This window comes from Musca domestica, unplaced genomic scaffold (assembly GCF_030504385.1).
Source record: "Musca domestica strain aabys unplaced genomic scaffold, Musca_domestica.polishedcontigs.V.1.1 21, whole genome shotgun sequence".
Lineage (NCBI taxonomy): Eukaryota > Metazoa > Arthropoda > Insecta > Diptera > Muscidae > Musca > Musca domestica.
The window spans coordinates 9,228,442-9,250,927 of record NW_026712258.1 but is presented as its reverse complement, the minus strand read 5'-3'; the positions used below and the strand labels follow the sequence as shown (position 1 = coordinate 9,250,927).

Sequence of the window (22,486 nt, the reverse complement as noted above, 5' to 3'; positions counted from 1 at the left end):
TGTTAGTTTTTCCGTTACTTTATTTAGTTTTTTGTAAAAATTTACAATTGTTTTTTTTAAATTGTGTAAAAATTATTAGTGTTTGTTGTCTTTGAAAAATGACGAAAATACTCGAATCAGTGTGTATGTAGCAGTAAAATACAACTCTGATGAAAGAAAATTTTTCTAGTGTAAACGACAGGTAAAGAAGGGAACTAAAGTGATATGATATTTCCATCCCTGAACGCAGTTGCCATCGACATCGGGAAGTGGCGGCTTTGTACTCAGGTTTGGCGTTTGTCGGTCGGGATGTGCGTGAAAATTTTACAAACATAATAGAAGAAAATATACATTAAGTTTTTGCTAAAAAAGCGCCTATATCGGATATTCCATAAATAATTATTGTGCTAAACACAAGAAAAAAAGTACAGAAAATATTTAAATTATATTTGACGTATAAAATATTGAGTCATTTAACCAAAGGATAATCTAATGAAATATTGATTGATTGTGTTTGTTGTGACATGACATTGTGGACGGAGGACAGAACCTGAACCTTGCACCTTTGCATGTATATTATTATATCGATTTGTCTTTTAGGCGCTTCAGGATGCCTTCGTAAATGAATTATTGGCCTCCATTCCAACTAAAGAACAAATCGTGAAGTTCAAGCCGATTTTACACTTGTAGGTAAGAAGAACCACAATCCTTTGATCGTGTGAGAGCTGCTTTCATTTTCCATTGTTGGTTATTTTCCTCTGGGTTACGCCATCGAGCGGGTATTTGATCCGAGTATTAGGTCGAGCTACTCAGAATCCCCATCGCTATGTCAAGTTCTATGTTTATTGAAAGAACACCTCTGCCTGCAACGGAAGATGTTCCAGATTATAATAGCAACTCGGATTCGAACCTTGTTGTTGTATATGGAAAAAATGGCATAAGCTTCGACGACAAAGGTTTGGAAAGTTTAATAGGTATGTTTGCATATGTTAATGTTTGTAGATGTGAAATTGTATTACTGTTTTTACTGGTAGATGAGAAGAAAATATCATCTATAAGTGTAATTCGATTAACATCACCAACACCTAGTATGCAAGAGGAGGAGGAAGAGGAAGCACGACAAGAAGAAATAGCGAGACATCAAGATTTGGACTCCGCCAATGATAGCTCAGACCAGGCCGAAGAGAGTAACATATCAGATGGCGACCGCAACATTACTGGGGACAGTGACAGCTCCGACCGAGAAGATGCTATACAAAGCTCTGATGAGCATAAATCTAAAAGCAAGCCCGTTGCTCGCCGCCGGGGCCGTCAACCAAACATTGTAAAACAGAAAAAAGTTCTTCGTAAACGTAAAAGGGATCGCCCAAAAATAGTTGGGCTACGCTTTGAAGAGTTTTATTCCCCAGATGATGCAGGCGAGATTGTAAAAGAAGCGCTGAGTATGTTATAAAAATTAAATATTTTCCATGCAATATTTGTAATCATCTAACTACATTTTGATTTCAGAACTGGCTGGTCTCGGACCTGATAGGAAAAGTAAAGAAGATGTTGAATTCCAGTTACTTGTTATCAAGAACGACCATTGCTACACTCCTTTTACATCTCCCAGCCAAATGAAGGCTAAACTGGCTGCAGACAAGTTAGAATTGGAGCAACAGTCCAACAGTCGCAAATGTGCTATGAATCCAAATCAAAGTTCTGTAGGAAAACAGCTGTTTATTCGGAGAAAGCCCATACCGAAAACTGATGTTTCGGTAAAATTATCAAGCCCAACGTCTTCTCTGAAGGAAAAATATGACACGTCTTTAGGCAAATCAATTGTTAAAGAAAACAAGGATGCAAAGTCTTCTGAAAACATTGAAGAAGGGCATCTAAGAAATTCTCGGTTAACAACTGATGAAAAAGATTACGGATCTGTAGCTGAAGAGGAAGACAGCGAGTGCACGGCTCCCGAAGAATCAGATGAATCCGACAATGACCGTGATAGCGATTTAGATTTTGATGTTAATAATCCAAAAGGAAGAAGAAGAAAAATTAGAGCGGCTAAAATAGCCAAGCGCATAATCGCCAATCCGAAAACGATGCTCAAGTCAAGACGTGCTCCAGCTCAAGAGGACCTACCCGAACCAGCAAGTAAGCCCGCTGTTGGCACATTATCTACTGCAACTCAAAAGCAGAGATCAAATATAAAATCCCCAGCAGATATAAGTCGTATAACGGTTCGTTCAAATCCAACAAAGTTAGCATCACCGGGGGCTTGTATGTTTACCAAAAACGTAAGTAATGATGCGCTAACATCGGTATCATTAGCTTCTGAGCCTTCAACAAGGAAACAAAATGAAAGTAAGACATTACACACACAAATTACTAATATAAAAACGGTTCCAATTAAAACAAGCAGCGCAATAAAAAGTCTGCCCTCCCCACAAACCCATAAAGAGATTCTTATTCACAAAAATATTATGTCCAGTCCAAAAACTAAAGGATTTACTGACTTAAATACTTTACTATTGGAACAACAAGATTTGAGATTAACTCCTACATCCACGGCAAAGTTTTCCCATGTAAAGCCTTCATTCAAAACGTCAAATGCCTCATCTGTCTCACCCAAACCAGCAACTAACCCAAAGGGTTTTATGCAATTGGGCGTAGAGGCAGCGTCTAAAAACCAATTACCAGCACAAATTTCTGTACAAACGCATCAAAGTTCATCGGAATTAGAAGCTGAACATGACAAACAACTTGATTTAATAAATTCCATCGTTCAGGATGAAATGCGAAAGTCTAAAGAAATTCTTACTCCTGCGCCTTGTAACATTATTGAAAACATACCGGAATTAGTGAAAATGTTAGAGAGTACCGAGGCATCTTTGGCACCTAACATAACTGTTATTAATAAAGATGGTCGAGGGCTTGGGTCTGGCGATTGTGAGAGTCGGAGTCAGTGTGATAAATTAGAAAATCAGAGACTAAATAATCAGTCTGAGACAGGCAACATTAAGCTCTCAGATATCGACCTAAGTCACACTTCTTTGTTAGCCGGTTCCGACGGTAATGATGATGATTTGCCCGATGATATATTGCAACAGGTAGTCGAGTTGATTAAGGATGATAAAACTTTACAAGAAGCAGTAGATGTTTTGGGATCGGGCGACTCAAATGATCCCATAACTGCCGCCAGCACTATGTCGAATCCGAACCCACCTCCTTTGGCTCCTATTTCCCAACAGGGTAGTAGTAATAAAAACCTCTTAGATGATATACCGCATTCATCTAGGAGTATTATACAAATGAGCATTTCAAACATAACAACAACCACTTCAACTGCAACACAATCTAGCCCCGAACAAAGTCGTGCAGCACAACAGGCAATAAAAATATCTCCTCTAGCTCGCAAAGAACCCATACAAATTGTGCGAGGAAATGGACGTGTCATTACACTGCCTCCAATTGAGGCACCGACGACCCGAGCTAAGAGACGAGCACAAGCTCAGCCGGTTACACTTCCCATCACAGTAAATTCTTCAACGCCCACAAGTGTATCTGTTACGATTCCAAATAGTTCAAGTGATGGGAAGTTGGATAGCTGTAGCATAGCAACAACAACATCTGTAGCACCCATTAATACTCCTATAGATAAAAGGATTCAAGAAACGAGCACCCGTAGAAGATGCTCAAAAGAAAATATAACTGCTACTACCACTCCACAGAAAATAAAGCGAAATGTGTCCAGAAAATCAAACAAACCGAAAGTCGATATGGGCGCATCTGACTCCGGAGACGAAGATGATGACGATCCAAATAAGTAAGTAGAGTCATATTATATTGTAAAAATGTGAACAACACTGAATATTCAAACGATTTTTTAGGTTATGGTGTATTTGTAGACAGCCTCATAACAACAGATTTATGATATGTTGTGATGTTTGTGAAGATTGGTTCCATGGAACTTGCGTAAATATTACAAAAGCAATGGGTCTGGAGATGGAACAGAAAGGCATTGACTGGACTTGTCCTAAATGCGTAAAGAAAATTGAAGAACAGGTATATAAATCGATACGTGAAATATTATTGTCATGTTATTCAAGTTATTACTGTCTTCTGATTTATAGAAACAGCCGAAAATTACGGACCTCTTCAAAAAAGAAAACTCTGTCTCCGTACAACCTGCGGCAGTAACAAATACTTCGGCAGTTGACACAACTTCAATAATAAATGCGGCATCTTCTTCGGTAGCCACAGTTGTAACTAACAAGTTACAACAAGAAAGTAATAGAATTACTTTCGATCCAGCAAAATCCGCTGTCGAGTCACCAAAAACTTCACTACAAAGTGGGCAAATCATAAATCTTAAGGACTTTAGTGGGAAAAAACTTTTCATTCAAACAACTCCTGGAAGTACGTCAGGTCAAAAGAAGATCATTGTTACAACAACACAACCCCTTAAAACAACATCAAATCTCAGTTCCCCTGTTAGAACGTTCGCTGTTGTAAAACAAATATCATGTGCTGGGAAACAACAGAGTCAAACTCAAAATATTAAAGTTATCAAAACGATTTCTCCAGCGCAGTCTACAGGCCAGTCTATAAAAGTTTTAACAGCGCCAACAAAAACAATTTCTTCGAATGAATCTCTGAGCCCCAAAACAATGTCGAATGAACTTCCCACTTTTTGCATAGTTTGCAAGAAAAATGCTCGTTCCAACTCGATATATTGTAGCGATGACTGCATACGGAAACATTCACAGACAGCATGGGCTGCTTTGAGCGCTAGTTCTCAAGATGACAAAACAAAGAAAAAATCCAAAGGCCTATTTGAGGAGGAGTTGTCAATGCCGGATCGTAAAATTAAAATGGAAAGAGTAAGTGCTGATTTTAGTATCTTTAGTTAGAGCTATTCTACTCTGCAAATAGCTTAGCATAATTTGTTTAGATACAAATGATAATAACTTGCATTTTCGTTACAGGTAAATGTTTTCGAACGCAAATCCGGACGAACGTAAGTATATCCTTATGTTATTTATTAATTTGCATTATTTATATTTTAATGGCGTTTTTTTCAAACTATATCGCATTGCTACAAACAAATATTAAAAAGATGTGAAACCACTTCACACTTCTTACATTGTGCAAGTTTCCTTACAATTTACAGAAAGTTGTGAGTCAAATGATGTGTACATATTTATTTTATTTTTAGATTGACGGGACATAACGCACCAACATTTGCAAATCTGAAAAAATGGCTTCAAGAAAATCCAACCTTTGAAGTTGTACAACCCGGTAGTCCCCAGGCCTTAGATATCGAAGTAATGTCAATTTTGTTGTAATAAAATTCATCTCAGCTAATTAAAGTATGCAATTTACTTTTCAGAAACGGCAAAAAATACGTGCACAACATTCTTCTTCACCGACAGTGCCAAAGATGGCTACATCCCCGCCTCCTTTGAAATTACTTCCGTTCTCGAATACACCTCACCAACAAAAAGTTGACCCACGATCAAACAGTCCCCAAACACATTCCCCCGTGAATGTAAATAAACCCATTTTGCCGACGCTGCATACAAAGCCCACAAAAAACATACAAGAAGTATTAAAACATTCGCCGTCAACATCATCTAATTCGCGGCCCGGAACACCTAAGCAATTGCAGAAGTATCCGCAGCATGTGTCAATTAAAGGTGATAGAGTTCAGAAGTCTAATGATGATTCTAAAACACCCAAAGATAAACAAGCAAATCCGAACAAAAAATCAGCTAATGTCGAGGCTGGTAATAAGGTGACAGGGAACGATGAAGATATTCGCCATGTAGTTCGTCGCACCCTTAGGGAACAACTGTTACAAAGAATTCAAGAAGAAGGCGTAGTCTCTACGCAAGACTTCGTTGGAGAAAATGATACAACCAAAATAAGTGACATGCCCAAATTGTCTGTAGAAGAAGTGGAGGAGTTTATAAAAGCGACGGAGCTAGAGATGTATAACTATTTTAACCGCGACACAGGTGCAAAATATAAAGCCAAGTATCGATCGCTGATGTTCAATATCAAAGACAGGAAAAACCATACACTTTACGCGAAAATATGTAAAAAACTAATTGAACCCAAACAATTGGTACGGATGTCGCCAGATGAAATGGCAAGTCAAGAACTGGCACAATGGCGTGAACAAGAGACAAAGCACCAACTGGAAATGATCAAAAAGTCAGAGTTAGATTTGTTATCGTGTGCAATGAATTATGTGGTAAAAACACACAAAGGAGAGGAGGTTATAGAAGGAAAGTCTTCAGAATTTGAGACTGTCGGTTTGACTATACCCGAAGAAGATGACACAGCCTCGGGCCGTAATAAAACAAAATCTTCGGAGGAAGCGGCAGTATCAAAAACGCAATCTCATACTTCAGAGATTGATTATCTTCCTGCCTCTAAATCACATTCACAGTATGCAAAATTAAGCGACGATGATAGACTTAAGGCTCATATCAGTACTGCCAGTAAAGAGAAGGAACGGGGCAGGGAAGGAGACAGAGAAAAAGATAAGGATAGGTATAGGGAAAAAAGTCGCGACAAAGAAAGAGATCGTGAAAAACGTCATAAAAGCAAAGATCGATATCGCGATAAATCTCGGACGAGAAAGCGTAGTCGGAGTCGTTCGCGCAGTCGTAGTTGCGATCGCAGTGAGAAACGATACAAAAGCTCGAAGGATGTCAAAGATGAAAAACGAGAGAAGGATAAAGATAAGATTAAAGAACGCGCAGAACGGGATCAAGCAGCCGACAAAAAGTCCGTTATAACGGAGAAAAGAGCTACTGGTACCATAAAAAAGAAAATCCAAGAGCAAACCCACAACACTCTGGAAGAATACAATTTGGTTGATAAAATTTTGGAATCAACTAAAACTGTTGAAGAAGCAGCTAATTTGGTCACCGAAAGAAATAAAGAAACTGACATAAGCAAAAAAACTGCAACAGCGTTATTGTCTGCCCCCCCTATAATAAGCAGCAGCAGCGATAACAGCTATGTAATTGACATCCCAGCCCCCTCCAACTATGTTGATTCAAGTGATCAAGAACCAAGTAGTACAGTTTCGATTCCAACTCCTCCACATGATCCATACACAAGGTTTACTTCGTCGTCGCCCTCAGGCGATTCTAGCCGTTACAACCACACAATTTTATGGTCTGGCAATATAAATATGGTAGATGTTACGTCGTTTCACCTATGTTTACAACCACTATCGGGTACATGTAATAATATATCAAAACTCTTGGCGAAGGAATTGGACGTGGTTGGTCGTATCGGCCCGGAAACCGTATGGGATTATATATCAAAGATCAAAAAGAGTCCAAACAAAGAGATTGTTCTGCTTAAACTTTTACCAGCAAGTGAAACAGAAACATCTGCCTACAAACTGCTCTATGAGTATCTGGAAATACGCAATCGTTTAGGTGTTATAAAAAGTGTATCGCAGTATATTAAGGATTTCTATATATATCCTTTGGCAGCCGGAAAGTTAATGCCTTCCGTCTTGCGGTGCAGTGAATCTGTTGAGTTTCAAGATGATCCTTATAGACCAGATATCCTAATTGGTATAATTGTGCGTGTTGTTGGGAAACGCTATAGTTCAATAGCTATGCCAATTAATGAGACTTCAAGTAAAGTAAGTAGCAACAATCTTATTATTATTATTAAGGGATTGTATTGGAATTTCCTAGATAAAATATGCGTAATAATTTCAAAGTTAAATTTATATTAGGTGTGAAAATAAGCTAATAACAAAATGTTTAGTATAAAAATTGCAATTTTATATATCTATTGATGTTTAAACAATAATATGTACTTCGTTCACACCGAACATCAGAAGAGATTATCGCATTCTATTTTAAAAATTTTCTGAAATATTTCATTCTATTTTGTGAATACTCTCCAAATTGTTGCCAACTAACAACAAAACATCCATATAAAGACTTGTAAAGCTTCTAAACTTCAGTTCCATTTTCGTATATAAACAGTTCTGATGAATAGAATATATGCAATGTAATCATTGAATTTGGCATTTCAACATTTCGACGACTATTTCAGTTCATATAACTTTTTGAAAGACTGTTCCTTTAAACCATGTGGTATTGCCATAAACATTTCTCCCATTTGGTCTCACAATGTTATGTAATAATAATGGATTTTAAATATTATCTTGGATTTCAACAACTTTGCATTTTTGATCTTGGAACTACGTCCCATACATGATTTTCTCTCATCGACGACAGATTTTCTACAGCTATAATCCTTGCCTCTTTTATGGTAGTTAATTACTAATATCTTCAAAACCAGTAAAATAATTAAACATTTACCCTACTCATTCAGAATAGGCGAAGTATTTTCAACAGGTTGTTCTTCTTTAAGTAATGTCATGACAAGCTGCTCGACTTCCCCCTCTTGCTCGTGGTTGCTGTATATTTTATTTTGATTTTTAGATCCCGTCTTCCATGGATTTGAACGGAAAATTATTTTCATCGAGATTTACAACTCGGACTAGAATAATTTTCCTCTTATTTATTTCCCCTAATCGGTACCCATTTGGTCTGGTGTTGTTGAAATACGATTTAATGTATAATGCCGTGGAATACAGATGTTTTGGTGCCTCAGACCCAAAAAAATGCTCATCGATATTGTTCTATTAAACTGTTGTTTCTACCTGTTTTACTTTACATATTTACCACAAATTTTTTTCTACATCCGACGTAACTGGTGTGATAGGGCCTCAAACATCCAAGTGCATTCCTCGGAGACCGTGTACTAATACCATTGAAAAGACGTCTTTTACCATGAGCCGAAATTTAACTTGAGCATTATTTGATTTCAACACGTTTTTACTCTCTACAAATCTTGCGTCCTTATGTCAATAATTTTTAGGTTTGTCGTTATTTGCTGATTCACTTATTAGATGTATTTCCTTCTTCAATTTGCAAAGCAGTAACTAGTGGATCAAATTTTTTTGGAAATAATTGGTGCAACACATAACTTTCTTTGGTATAAGATTTTCGAGTTCGGCCAAGTGGATTACTACTGGAGGCTTTTCGGTGCTGGTCTACGGCAGATTTCTTTGCACAAACAGAATTTAAACTATCTCATATTTTTTGTCGTTGCCTTATCTTTAAGAGCTCCGTCCTTTCAGGATCTGTGCTCGAAATATTGCTTGTTAGAACATTTAACAAATCGAGTAAGTTCAAATGGATTTTAACGCGAATAGTATGCTTTGCCGTTAAACTGTGTTATTACGTGTTTCTCTGACACATCTGTACGGATTGATCCATTTTTATTGAAAATTTAAATTATAATGAGGAATAAGTTAGACAGTGGATTTTATTTGCAGAAGTTAAATTTAGAATAATTGCTCTATCCCAGAACTGCAGGAATGTAAATTTTTTTACTATGATAAACGAATTTCCTCTACAAATTTTGCAACTTGTTGATATCATAACAAGTTGCAAAATTTGTAGATTCGAGCAGGTTTTGGAACAGGGCATATGAGTTTACTGGGTAAATATTACTGGAAAATACGCAGACAAATACCATGCCACATACATTCACTGACTGTATTATAGTAAATATACTTTTATTAGTAGGTTTTTGGCCCCCATCTCTATGTGAGGTTTCAGAATAAAAAGTATCAACACAGTTCCTTTATCAAATAGTGGACACCAATTGTATGGTGGTAGTAAAACTCGAATGATGTGGTAATTCGATGGAGCTGTAAGAAAATAAGTCGCATCATCTGTTGAACGCTTTGCGTTATAAATATTCAATATACAGTTGTACAACAAATTCAAATTACTTGTATAAATTCTAATTACAGTTCGTGGGACGCGATATCGATGTTCATACTCCGCCAGGTAGCCCCAAGCTTAAAAAACGCCGGCCGTCGCCTAATCCGCAGGATATCGACATTGATGCCATTATTAAGGCGCCAATCGCATCGAAATTGCAGAAGGGTAAAACAAATATGAGTATAGCAAATATCATGACATTACAACCAATTTTGTTACTTTTTAAAAAAATAGCTGCTCCTTCTACTACTTTGGTATCAAGTTTGAAAGCTGATGCCGACGAACCATATTCGCCTGGGGGCAGTTCTGGCGATGAAGATTTAGAATTGTTGCCTCTTAAATTGCCCGCTGCTTCCAATCAAATGCAAACCGCTGAGGAGGAGCTGAAACGAAAAATGGAGGAGATTAACAGACAAATTGCAGCACAGGAAATGGAAATCGCAGGTCTACTAACTGGAGAAACTGCGGTAGGTATTAATCACTTCAATTGTACATCTTAACTTGTAAATTTTTTAAAACATTACAGAAATATGGCAAAACTTCGGGACCAAAATCAAAAGTATTGGCTAACATAGCCATACCTTCGAATTTACCCCAAATTCTAGCTAGCATAAAAACGTCAAATCCAACACAAGAAGTTCGCCCAGCTGTACCACCACCACCGCCCTTGATTGGTTCGTTGATCACATCAACATTGCCAGAACCAGTTGATGAGTACAATCCTGCTGATCCAATCGAATCGTCCTATGGACACAAAAGTATGTTTAATCGGCTAATATGAGTTGATTGGATGCAATTATTTTGGTTTGTTTTTCCCTTACAGGTACTTCTTCAACAAGTCGGCTCGCTAAACTAAGTGAAGCAGAGCTTCTTAGTATGGTTCCCGATGACATTGTCATAAATGTAAAGCCACCAGCAGGACGATGCGATGAACCACCTCCTCCTGGCGTCTAAATGCGTAAAAACTTGTTTTTACAAGTTTCAGACTGTAAAGTACATGAATTGTATCAACCTTCACAGAAATAATTTGAGCCCCAATAGTGCGATCATTACATTTAAGCACACTCGTCGACAAATTATATATTTATACTTAGTTTTTCTTTCTCATTAAAACAAAATCTTTTATATTTCTAGACGTGTAATATATAAGTATAATACATTTTTGCATTGCACCTGTAGCAGTCGAAAATCGCTTTAAAAATTAAAATCACATTTAAAGGACATTTCGCTTTCACCGCCCAAGGCCATTGAACATTTGAATTACTTAGTTTTCCATGAATTCTGTCTTTTATCATTATATTTTATGTTACTGGATAATTGTACAATTGTTTAACACATTGGATTTATCATTTCAAATAAAACCTATACACATGATGGAACGTATGATTGGGCATTTTTTTTGTATACTATCCCAAATCTGGAAAACCATGAAAACTTATTGAAAAGCATGCATGGAATGTAGACCAATAATCAGTATTGTCAGAGTTCTAGAGTTCTTAGAGTTCTATGCGAGCCTTATACGCTGTGTCTTTGTCTATTTGCAGCCATTTGCTTCAATCCTGCTGGTCTAATATCCGATTCGTGACCAAATCTCTCACTTAAGACAGCAGGACTAGCGAATAAACTCAGTATACAACATGTATATGTATACACTGGACATCATCAAAGCTGCAGCCGCTCGCTATATACCTGCTGGTCGAATAACCGAAGTAAGACAAAATTTCCCAGCAGAGGCAGCGGGATTAGCGAATGAGCTCCGACGTACCAAACCTACTGATCCCAGAGTCAGCGAACTGACAGTGGAAGTCAACAGGTTGGTACAGGAGCATAAGCGGAAAAAGTGGCTAGACCATCTGAAATGTTGCAATATTGGAACCGATTTGAGTAAACTGTGGGTAACGCTAAAGTCACTCTCGAACCCTGGAAAAAAGGATGATAGGACAGCAGTCACATTTAACGACGTAACTGTGACTGATCCGAAGAGGTGCGCTGGCCGTTTTAACCGCCAATTTGTCGAGCACCCCGAGAGTGATAGGCGAGGCGAAGAGTACTACGTCGTATAAGAGCTCTTCCCGCCGAGGATGTACCTCCACAGTTTACGATGGGTGATGTTGCGAATGTCATCCGAAACGCTAAGTCATCTAAAGCGTTGGGCCCGGACGGAATATCAATGGTAATGTTGAAGCAACTGGATACGCCGGGAGTTGAGTATCTAACTTGTCGTTAGCCACCGACATAGTTCCCGAAGCCTGGAAAATGGGCAGGGTGGTCCCGCTACTGAAGCCTGGCATGGATGCCAACTAAGGCGAATCATACAGGACAATTTCGCTTTTGTCGCCAGTAGCAAAGACTCTCGAGGCCTTACTCCTCCCCAGTATCAGAGGAAGCTATTCTCTTTGCTAACCATCAACACGGTTTCCGCCCACTACATAGCACTACAACAGCATTGCACGCCATATCCACACATATCAGTCGAGGACTCAACCAGAACAGGCCGTGCCACAGAACAGTAGTGGTGGCTCTGGACCTATCAAAGGCCTTTGATAGGTCAACCATACCACGCTGTTCGAGGACGTTGAGAACACTACCCTCCGGCCAAGTTTGAAACGTTGGATAGTCAAATATATGTGTGGACGCCAGTCGCACGTGGAATTTCGGAATAAGAAGTCCAAGACTCGTAGTGTGAGTAGGAGTTCCCCAAGGTGGGGAGATATCTCCGGAACTATTTAACCTCTACCTTTCCGGAATTCTGCGTCCTCCAGTCGGCATCGAGATCGTAACTTATGCGGATGATTGTACGATCATGGCGTCGGGTCCTGTAGTTGATGACATATGTGTCAGGGTGAATAACTATCTCGCGAGGAATATGAAAACATCCGTCACTAAATCGACGGCCACACTATTTATTACATGGACTGCGGAGATGAGAACACAGCTGAATGTGCAGGTCGAGATGCACATAATTCCGACCACCAACTACCCCAAAATTCTTGGGGTCACATTCGATAGCATGTTCAAGTCTTCCGCGAAAGCCACAGCTATTTGCGATAAAATGAAAAGTAGGAACAAGTTCCTCAAGGCGCTGGCCGGCAGCACTTGGTGTGCGGATAAGGAAACCTTGTTGACCTCTTATAAAGCGATAGGTCGTTCTGTGGTTAGCTATGCGGCACCAGTGTGGTCGGCGAATACAAGTGCAACGCAGTGGAAAAGTATTCATTCTAACCGTACTGACCCCAGAGTCAGTGAAGTGAAAACAGGTTGGTGCAGTATCACAAGAGGAAAAAGGGGATAGACTATCTGTAGTTTAGCAACATTGGAACCGATATGAGTAAATTTCAAATCGCTATTGAACCCAGGGAAACAGAGTGATAGGACCTCAGCGACCGATTCAACCGCCAATTTGTCAAGCACCCAGACGGTGATAGGATAAAACAAGGAGAAGAAAAGAGAGTTTACGATGGATAATGTTGATGTCCAAAGCGTTAGGCCCGACGAAACAACAATGGTAATGTTGGAACAGCTGGAAACAACGGGATTTGAGTATGTCAAAAAAGTTCTCAACTTATCGCTATGCACCAACTTCGTCCCCGAAGAGAAAGAAGAAGTTCAGTCCCGAGAATGAAACAGGATGTTCTCCTTGGTAGGAAAACATCACCGGTAGATGGCAATGAGATTGTTGATGACTTGAGTATTTTTTCTATGTTAGAAAAATACAAATATCCTCCACTAAATCAACGGTCACACTCTACCTTAATATCCTAGGTTTCGCCTTAGACAGCATGTTCAAGTTGTCCGTTCGAGTTAAAAGTAGGAAATAAATTTTCATAATACGACAATAGTATTGTATCCGACTCTTAAACGTTCCCGTTAAAAAACAATACAGTCAGAATACCGAATATCGGCAGGTACCATTATGAGGTAAGTGGGCTATATGAAAAAGTGGAATTATATTTACAATGATCTGCCACAGGTAGAACTCATTACAAACCTTTAACGTTGAATTTTAAACAATTATTTAACAAAATGTGACCAAAATCGTCAATATACCGAATATCTGGGTCAAAGTTGTATGGGCCCATTTATATAGCCCATATTAACAAAACTTTAGCCTTCTATATCAATTCGTTCAAAAGATATGAGGACTACAATTGACGTAGACGTAGGGTTTAATATGAGCATTTCGAGGAGTTACAAACTGAATGACAAAGTTAATATGTCCACCATAATATGGTGAAGGGATTTAAAACGTGTTACATTTTAAACTAGAAATGTTAGTGAAACCGGTTGAGGAACTCCGTTAAAGTATTTTAAAATATTATAACCATAAGGCTTCTGGACCACTTGAAGACAACGACATATGATCCGCCTCAGATAACGCTGTAGGAAATTTGAAGACATATATTCTTTCAACAGATTGCAGGTGGTATTTTCCGGTACTACTATTGTATCAGGACAAAACCCCATTGTATATGAAATATCCTTCGCGTTCGATTGTTTGAGACCAGTTCTTTTCAATGTTTCAGGCCGTATAAGGATTTGTTTATTTTGCAAACCACACAATAAAAATGACTATGTTTAATCAAAGTATAAAAAGATCTGTCCAAGCTCCGTTAATCTGATGTTATGTTTAGGATAAATAAGATGAGATATGCTTTCAAACATTGTAGTCTCATTATCGATCACGGATAGAACGTATAGTAATGGTAATTTCACAAATTTCGAAACGAAGGACGCCGAGTAGAACCCATGTGTTGTATATGTAAACTCGATATTGACATCACTTTTATTTTTATCTGCCAGATGGCAACCCTATTTTCACTAACATTCTCAATTCCGTATTCTTTAGTTATTAGTTCATCGTTGACTCTTGTAACTTGTACATCACAATCTTTCTTAATGAAATAAACTGAATCAAATTAAAACTCCAGAATTTGAGTATACAATATTGGTGTCAGAAGTGGACAGGCACGATGAACCAGGAGCAATTGAATGCAGTTTTTGCTTCTTTGGCGCATGCAATTGGTACGGCTGCAGTCTGTGACGTCAGAAGACATAAATACAACAAGATCGCTAGGCTTTGCAATAAGCGAATACAAAAGCACAGATGGCTCAATGGTCGTTGATGGACGTTGAAATTGAGCAAGATTGCTCAAGAGTACTATCGTAATTATGCGCACGTACATATGGGTGCTGAGCTAAATACGGCTCTCAAAATTCTAATTAGTCCTAAGAAGCCAGAAGAACTGAAATATGAAGAAATCAAAGGAAAATCGACGGGTGGAGAAATATTTATGCGGAAAGTTTCAGATTTCGACAGATACGCCAAGATGTAGGGGAATCGTTGGCAAATTTTTCACTGCGCTTGATGCTGACTGAGCAGATGATATTTGTGACGAGATTATTACTAAGCAACCAAAAAGTTTTGCGGAGGCGTATGAGTGTGCCACGGCAAAGGAGTTAACTCAAGTATCAACGGGTGTAGTAAATACAGTTGAGAATATTACTACAGAACCGACATGCAAATTGGGATTTATACCTGTCAAGACGAAAAATGGTGTGAAGCAGAAGTCGAATGACACGACAGAGTTGAAGAATTGTAAATTCAAGAACGCAAAGTGTTTTTCATGCGGCAAGGTAGGCCACAAAAGTAAAGTGTGCAAGTCAAATACAAAGCAGATAGAGGAGTCGCTGTTGTCAGATGATTGCAACAGTCAGAACAAAAGGGTCATTCGATCGGAAAATGGTCACAACGAAGATAGATGGCCAAAAAGTGGATATGGAACTGAATACGGGTGCTCCTTGCACTATTATTAGTTTGGAGAATTTAAAGAACATAAAGCAGTCACCAGTGTTAAAGAAAGCGGAACGGAGATTTTCAAGTTATACGGGGCTCAAGATTACGTGCATAGGACGTACTGTGGTGAATGTGTCTTTGGGCTGTCGTAGGCTGAACTTATACGTAATTGACGGCGATTTTGACACATGTGTTCGTGAGTGGATCGCACATTTTGTTCGAGAAATAAATTTTGCCGTATTGGTCCAAGACCCAATAGAAGCATCAACGGGGACGGAGTTGTCAGCAGCGTCAGGAGAGAAGATAGCCAGATACTACGCCAACATTTGCAAGACCCCGAGAAATCCCATTCGCATTACGGGATGCGTATGCCAAAGAAATAGATGCTAAGATTGCGGCAGAATTTTACGAAAGAGTAGAGTATTCAGAATGGGCATTTACTACACACGTAGTGACCAAGAAGAATGGAGGTAAATCCGCAAATTGTAATAGACGAACACCCAATTCCAAAAGCGGAGGATATTTTCAACAGGTTGAAGGGCTCAACGGTGTTTGCCCATTTGGATATTACTGACGCGTATTCACACTTGGTAATTAACGAGGAATTTGCCGATGTACTGACACTGAATACTCCAACACATGGAGTGATACGTCCAACTCGAGCAGTTTATGGAGTCGCCAACATTCCAGGCATTTGGCAAAGAGCGATGGAAATGGCTATACATGGTATTCCTAATATTCTTAATTTTTTCAACGATATTCTGGAGTTTGCAACAGATGTTAATGATCTGTTGAAAGTTTTCGAGACTGCATTATGCAAGTTAAAGTAATTTAAAAAAGTATTTAAGTTAAACAAACTTGACTTGACTTGACAAACTTAACTTGAGAGGTTGGAATAAAAATGCAAATGCGGCATACACCAAAATTAAGCACTGTTGATATCTCCGCAAGTGCTGATCCCGTACGATCCAGCATTGCCTATTCTACTTAAAACGGACGCCAGTAAAAATGGACTGGGAGCTGTTCTGGCGCATCGTCTTTCCAATGGATAGGAACGTCCTATTGCTTATGCGATCCGCACCATGAACGCAACGGATCAACGTTATTCACAAATCGATAAAGACAGTTTCTTGATTCGCCAAATTAATCAATTACCGGTAACTGCTGAACGAATTGCGCTGGAAACGAGAAAGGATCCACATCTTGGTAAGATTACAAAGTTATTGGAAGGTGGACAGTGTTTGTCAAAAGCTGGTTACAAATCACCTGAAATGAACTACAAAGTTTCGTCAGGGTGTTTAATTTTTGAATTTCGAATTTTTCTTCGACTGAATTCAAGAGTTTTATACAAAGAATTGGTGTTAAGTTCCACAAATTTACTGCCCCCTACCACTCAGCAACTAACGGCCAAGCAGAGCGAAGTGTCCAAACGGTGAAGAATACATTTAAGGCTATGTGCACAACGAAAGTGACATTGAAGGAGAATCTAAACGAATTCCTGAGACAGTACAGGAATGCACCTCATTCGACTACGGGTCAGTCCCCAGCACAGTGGTTCCTAGGACGACAGTTACGAACACGTGTAGATCTAGTGCGCCCACAAGAAACTAGTAGTAAAGTAACAGCCAAACAGTTCATGAAGAGCAGCTGTTAATACAGGGAATTGAAAAAGGATCAAAGCGTGTACTTTCTGTCGGAAATCCACGCATTAGCAAATGGCTTAAAGGCAAAGTGACCAAACGTTTGTAAAATGTCCACTATCAAATTCTGTTCCAGGGGAAGTATTATAGAAGACATATTGATCAACTTCGCGGTACAGATCAAAATGATATTGATACATGCAGTCGTCGCACACCAGTCAATAGTAAGGAAAATTCTGTGAATCGTCCGAATAACTACGGAGCTTGTTCGAGCATCGTCACCGACGAACAACAAGAATCGGCAATCGAACAAGATGAAGAGGACGTGGAGACAACTGACTCAGAGATTGAGCTAGAACAGACCGAACAATTTTCAAATCCACCCGTCTCAACACATGGGTTAAGGACATCCAAGCTTCTTCGACATCTACTCCATTGCTAAGATTCCCGGAATCATCCGCATCATCATCTGCTACAAATGTCGACGAACGGGGTCAAGGATTGCGGCGATAAACAAGGGTTCGAGACCCAGGGCCAATTGTCTCCTTAGAGGGGAAAGATGTTGTATATGTAAACTCGATATAGAAATCACTTTTATCTGCCAGATGACAACCCTATTTTCACTAACATTCTCAATTCCGTATTCTTTAGTTATTAGTTCATAGTTTACTCCTGTAACTTGTACATCACAATCTTTCTTAATGAAATAAACTGAATTAAATTAAAGCTCCAGACTTTGGGTATACAATACCAGTCAAAGATGCATCATCGCTTTCAAAAATAAGTAGATTTTTATACGTACGACGCCAATCGGAGGTTGTTATAACATGCATTTTCAACAATTTTTAAAAATTTCAATATTTTTTCATTCAAAAATTTCAATTACAAATTTGGGTTGACGGTACATTGTCCCAGCAGCGGTATCGATGCGACTACCTGAACTCTTCTACCATGGTAGAACACTTAGACATTAAAAACAAAACATTAATATTTCAAGACGTGTAACAAGTTTAATACATATAGCACTGCATCTGTAGCAGTCAAGACCGCTTTGAAAATGAAAATGGCATTTAATTAAAAGTTTAGTTCTCCATGAATTTTCATCAGACATGTCACAAAATCCAATCGGAATGGTTTGAATTCCGTAGCCTAAAATCGATCTTTTTATACCCTCCACCATAGTAGGGAGGGTATATTAAGTTTGTCATTCCGTTTGTAACACCTCGAACTATACATTTTAGACCCCACAAATATATATATATTCTTGATCAGCATAAAATTCTATGTCGATAATAAAATTTTACTCAAATGTGTATTATGACTGCAGGACTTTTGATATTGGAAATGGGCCATGTAGGTCAACGTCTTCGTATAACGATGTCCGTCAGTCTGTATGTGTGTCTGTCCACATGTAATCACGCTATCTTTCAAACGAATGGAGAAATATGTAGGGGTTGAAATGGACCAAAAACCGAACAGTTTCTGATTTTGCTGTTGCTCTACTGTCCAAAATGGTGAACCAATCGACGCGGAATTTTTCATGGAGTTAGAGTTTAGGACTGGTCAGGAGCCCAGAAATATTTATGCGGGTAAAATAAATTTTATGCGGGTAAAATAAATTTTTAGTCCCGGAAATCACAAATACATTAAAAGTCACTTCTGACGATTACTTCGATGCTGATAGCCAAAATATGGGTTATATAGCAAACTAGGTACAATATATGTGTAAAATAAATAGATCTTAAGGTGTAAGTACATTAACAGTTTGAAGTTTTCGCATGGCATATTTTGCCGTCGTCTCCCTTTATAATTTGACATTAATATGCCTAGCCATGATGCCAAGCTGCTTATGTACCCCCACCTTTAGGTATTCTGCTTATAAGCCAAAAGCCGCTGGACTGATTTTCACAATTCTCATAAATACGGAATGCCAGAAAATAATAAAATCAAAGAAAATCGCGTAACATCGCCAACAAAACAGTGATTTTTTTAATTTTTTTTTTCAATCTTTGTCATATTTTTATGCATGCGATTTTTTTCAATGTGACTATCAATTTTGAATTGTTCGATCCACACGAAATTTTGCATGGGGGTAGGGCTAGGGTTATAATTAAACCCTATTATTTTCGAAAATGTACATTTAAGGGTTCAAATGGACAAAAAAGTCGCTCTACACTTGCAAACCAATCGACACATAATTTTGCATGAGTTGGGTTAGGGGTTGTAAAATGGACCAAAACTTTCGTGTGAAATTGTTTTCAACACCTAACACACCGCGGAGTGCGTAAATTTTGGGCAAATGTCCCCTGTGTAAAAGGTAAGGGTAACATGTGGGCAGTGGTCTATGACATAATTTCAAAAACGGAATCTTCCAAAGTGGGGCCTCCAACATATTGTAGTGTTGTAGGGTATCACATGGTCGGCCATGCATTACCATAGCGTTTGCTACTGGTTTTATATAGTCTTTCTCTTTAATTGAAAAATTGTGAAATATTGTAAAACACAACACGTTGTATTTGTTATCAGTAATTTTGAAGTTACAAGAATCCAGCTGTTTGTGTTTTTCAAATTTGGCCAGACTGCCTGTCATATCCATTACTTATACTTCAAATAAATCCTCTCAAAGTAGGTTAACCCTACAAAAAGTTGTAACGTAAACATGGCAATAGCCAATATATCAATGTACAGTAGGCCACGCATTTATATGCGTTTATGCGACGCACCCATGGTATTATGTAGACAAATGTGCCTACCTGTATGGATTGTAATGTCAGAACTTCTGCCAACAAATGCAATAAATAACAAAAAAAGTGAAAGAAAGTTCAACACTTCTTTTCAAAATTATGTTCTATATGTCTCTGAAGATTTAGCCGTCACAAAGAGGTTTAATTTTGTTCATACATGAGTTCTAATGAACACTCAAATTAAAGCCTATAGCTGAAAAATAAGATCAGACTATTCAAAATATCTAGAACCGACGGTAGTTGAACATCTATTATAATTTTTGTCATAAATATTTATTTATTTTTAGAAATTACTATGGAGTCATTACTTATAATAAAAATTGGCAACGCGAACCAGGCCAGCTAGTATGTCAAAGTTTGTATATATATACAAACTATATATATATACAAACTTTGACATACTAGCTGGCCTGGTTCGCGTTGCCAATTTTTATTATAAGTAATGACTCCATAGTAATTTCTAAAAATAAATAAATATTTATGACAAAAATTATAATAGATGTTCAACTACCGTCGGTTCTAGATATTTTGAATAGTCTGATCTTATTTTTCAGCTATAGGCTTTAATTTGTATATATATACAAACTTTGACATACTAGCTGGCCTGGTTCGCGTTGCCAATTTTTATTATAAGTAATGACTCCATAGTAATTTCTAAAAATAAATAAATATTTATGACAAAAATTATAATAGATTTTCAACTACCGTCGATTCTAGATATTTTGAATACTCTGATCTTATTTTTCAGCTATAGGCTTTAATTTGAGTGTTAAAAAGCTATAATAGATCCATATAAAAACTCAGCTGAATTTTTGGTATTTCATTTCATTCAAATGAGTTGTAATTTGGAATGCGAGGTATTTAGTTTTGTCCACCTTTTAATTTAGGTCAGAATGATTTCAGAATAGCCAAAGATAATTACTCTTTTACACCCATTACCGTAAGAATAGAATTAATTTTTTTGTCATATAAATTGTGCTTTGGAGAGCCCATAAATTCCATATTTTTTTATCATAGTATAACGCAATGACAATTAAACAAATGTTCGGTCCAATGTGTAATGAGTCCCAGTTTGACATTTCGGAGTTTGGTTAATATAGACGTTCATCCCAAATCTACGTTCCCAACCAATGTTCTCTTGGGTGTTATTTATTCAATTGAATACACAATTTTCTTTTCTGACCACACATTGGTTGGCGTACACTAATGGGGTGGGGACTATACTTTAATAAATGCCTATGTGGACAATTATCCATAATTTGGTTCTCTACCCCAGAATATCTTAAATACTATTATTTGGCCAAATCAAATAAGGGTAAAAAAAAAAAAATTAATAAAGCGGCCAAGACCCCGAAAATAGCTTAAATCATATGATGGTTATATTAACAACATTTACCGAAATTAGTATAAAAAATATGCTTAAAACGTAAAATATGTTTGAAATCGGATTGTACCCTCATCCGGGGGTTATGACCCATATCATGACCTGCAAGAGCGATTTAAGGTATCTTAAAAGTTTAGGATGAAATCCATTTCATACTAAATGTCCAATTCGCTCTACTATTTTGCACCACTTATATTCGGCATTTCACTGATTGCAGTCACAATTTTGTTTTTTTTAATGTGTTCGCATTTTCCAGCTGAAGCACGATAAAAGATCGGCATTTAATATCGTATTGCGTACCATCCGAAATTGTATGAATTCTTAAAATCCGTCAAGCCGTTCTTGAGTTATAAGCGTGGTAACTGACATAGCTTTCTTTTATATGGCGAAAATAATTCGTTATTTTGTTCACAAAAAAATTATTGAGTTCAATATGATAAGGGGAATTGAAAAGATCGTACATAATATAAAATTGACAAAAAGAAAAGCAAATTGAAAAAAGAAAAAATCTTCAACATGTTCGCTGATTTTTTACAGAAAATATATAAAGGTCCTTACGATGTTTGTCTATAGAATGTACAATTATTTTGAAAGGTCTTTACGAAGTTTGTCTATAGAATGTACAATTATTTTGAAATTCGATCCCATTAACATTTTTTTCCGATTTTTCCCCGATTTCAGAATTTTTGCGATGAGATAGCCTCTTTTTTCGAGATTTTTTAGCGATTTTAAAATTTAATTTAAATATTGATTTTTGTGTTCATAGATTATTATCTTATATAAAATCTATAAATAACAGTTTTGTCAGTTGTCGCTTTATACTCCCCAAAAAAACTACAAATTATATTAGAATTAAAAAAAAAAAACACTACAAATATACATTCGATAATAGTAAGTCAAAATGGAGAAAAATCATGCAATATAAAACATTACTATTGTACATTTCAACAGTCAAAATGAAAAAATTTCGTATTTCATATTTTCCGCGATTTTTTTTGGATTTTTTCCTTTTTGCCAAGAGACACTTCCGAATTTGTTTGGATCGCTAAAATCAGATAAGCGGTTCTAATGTTATAAGCGTAGTAACTAACACAACTTTCTTTTTGATGTATAGACATATT

General features: G+C 37.5%; 1 protein-coding gene and 1 long non-coding RNA gene across 4 annotated transcripts; one reads left to right on the top strand and one right to left on the bottom strand.

The window, feature by feature from the left end:
• The first annotated feature begins 245 nt into the window (after nt 1-245).
• On the top strand, nt 246-11,186 carry LOC101895968 (uncharacterized). 3 transcript variants are annotated; one of them, XM_011296190.3, is made up of 14 exons: nt 255-404; nt 580-669; nt 756-953; nt 1,014-1,421; nt 1,489-3,787; nt 3,852-4,026; nt 4,095-4,844; nt 4,950-4,981; nt 5,180-5,288; nt 5,354-7,636; nt 9,833-9,968; nt 10,038-10,270; nt 10,330-10,561; nt 10,627-11,186. In XM_011296190.3, exons 3-14 carry the CDS (start codon nt 806-808, stop codon nt 10,755-10,757), a joined length of 6,936 nt encoding a protein of 2,311 aa, XP_011294492.2. In that variant the 5' UTR covers nt 255-404; nt 580-669; nt 756-805; the 3' UTR covers nt 10,758-11,186. The 3 variants fall into 3 exon arrangements, with proteins under 3 accessions (XP_005188357.2, XP_005188356.2, XP_011294492.2); XM_005188300.4 differs by having other exon boundaries at nt 246-290; nt 580-953; XM_005188299.4 differs by having other exon boundaries at nt 252-404; nt 580-953.
• Nucleotides 9,568-9,946, bottom strand: LOC109613534 (uncharacterized). The gene is made up of 2 exons (XR_002195049.2): nt 9,812-9,946; nt 9,568-9,727 (listed from the first exon to the last, which is right to left on the bottom strand). It is a non-coding gene; the product is annotated as an uncharacterized LOC109613534 (long non-coding RNA).
• Nucleotides 11,187-22,486: the final 11,300 nt, after the last annotated feature.

What these genes read in the sequence shown, in the direction of transcription:
- LOC101895968 (XM_005188300.4), top strand. Translation starts at nt 806, where the DNA reads ATGTCAAGTTCTATGTTTATTGAAAGAACACCTCTGCCTGCAACGGAA. An exon ending in GTAAAATTAAAATGGAAAGA is followed by an intron (nt 4,845 to 4,949) that starts GTAAGTGCTGAT and finishes TTTTCGTTACAG; the next exon opens with GTAAATGTTTTCGAACGCAA. An exon ending in TTAATGAGACTTCAAGTAAA is followed by an intron (nt 7,637 to 9,832) that starts GTAAGTAGCAAC and finishes TTCTAATTACAG; the next exon opens with TTCGTGGGACGCGATATCGA.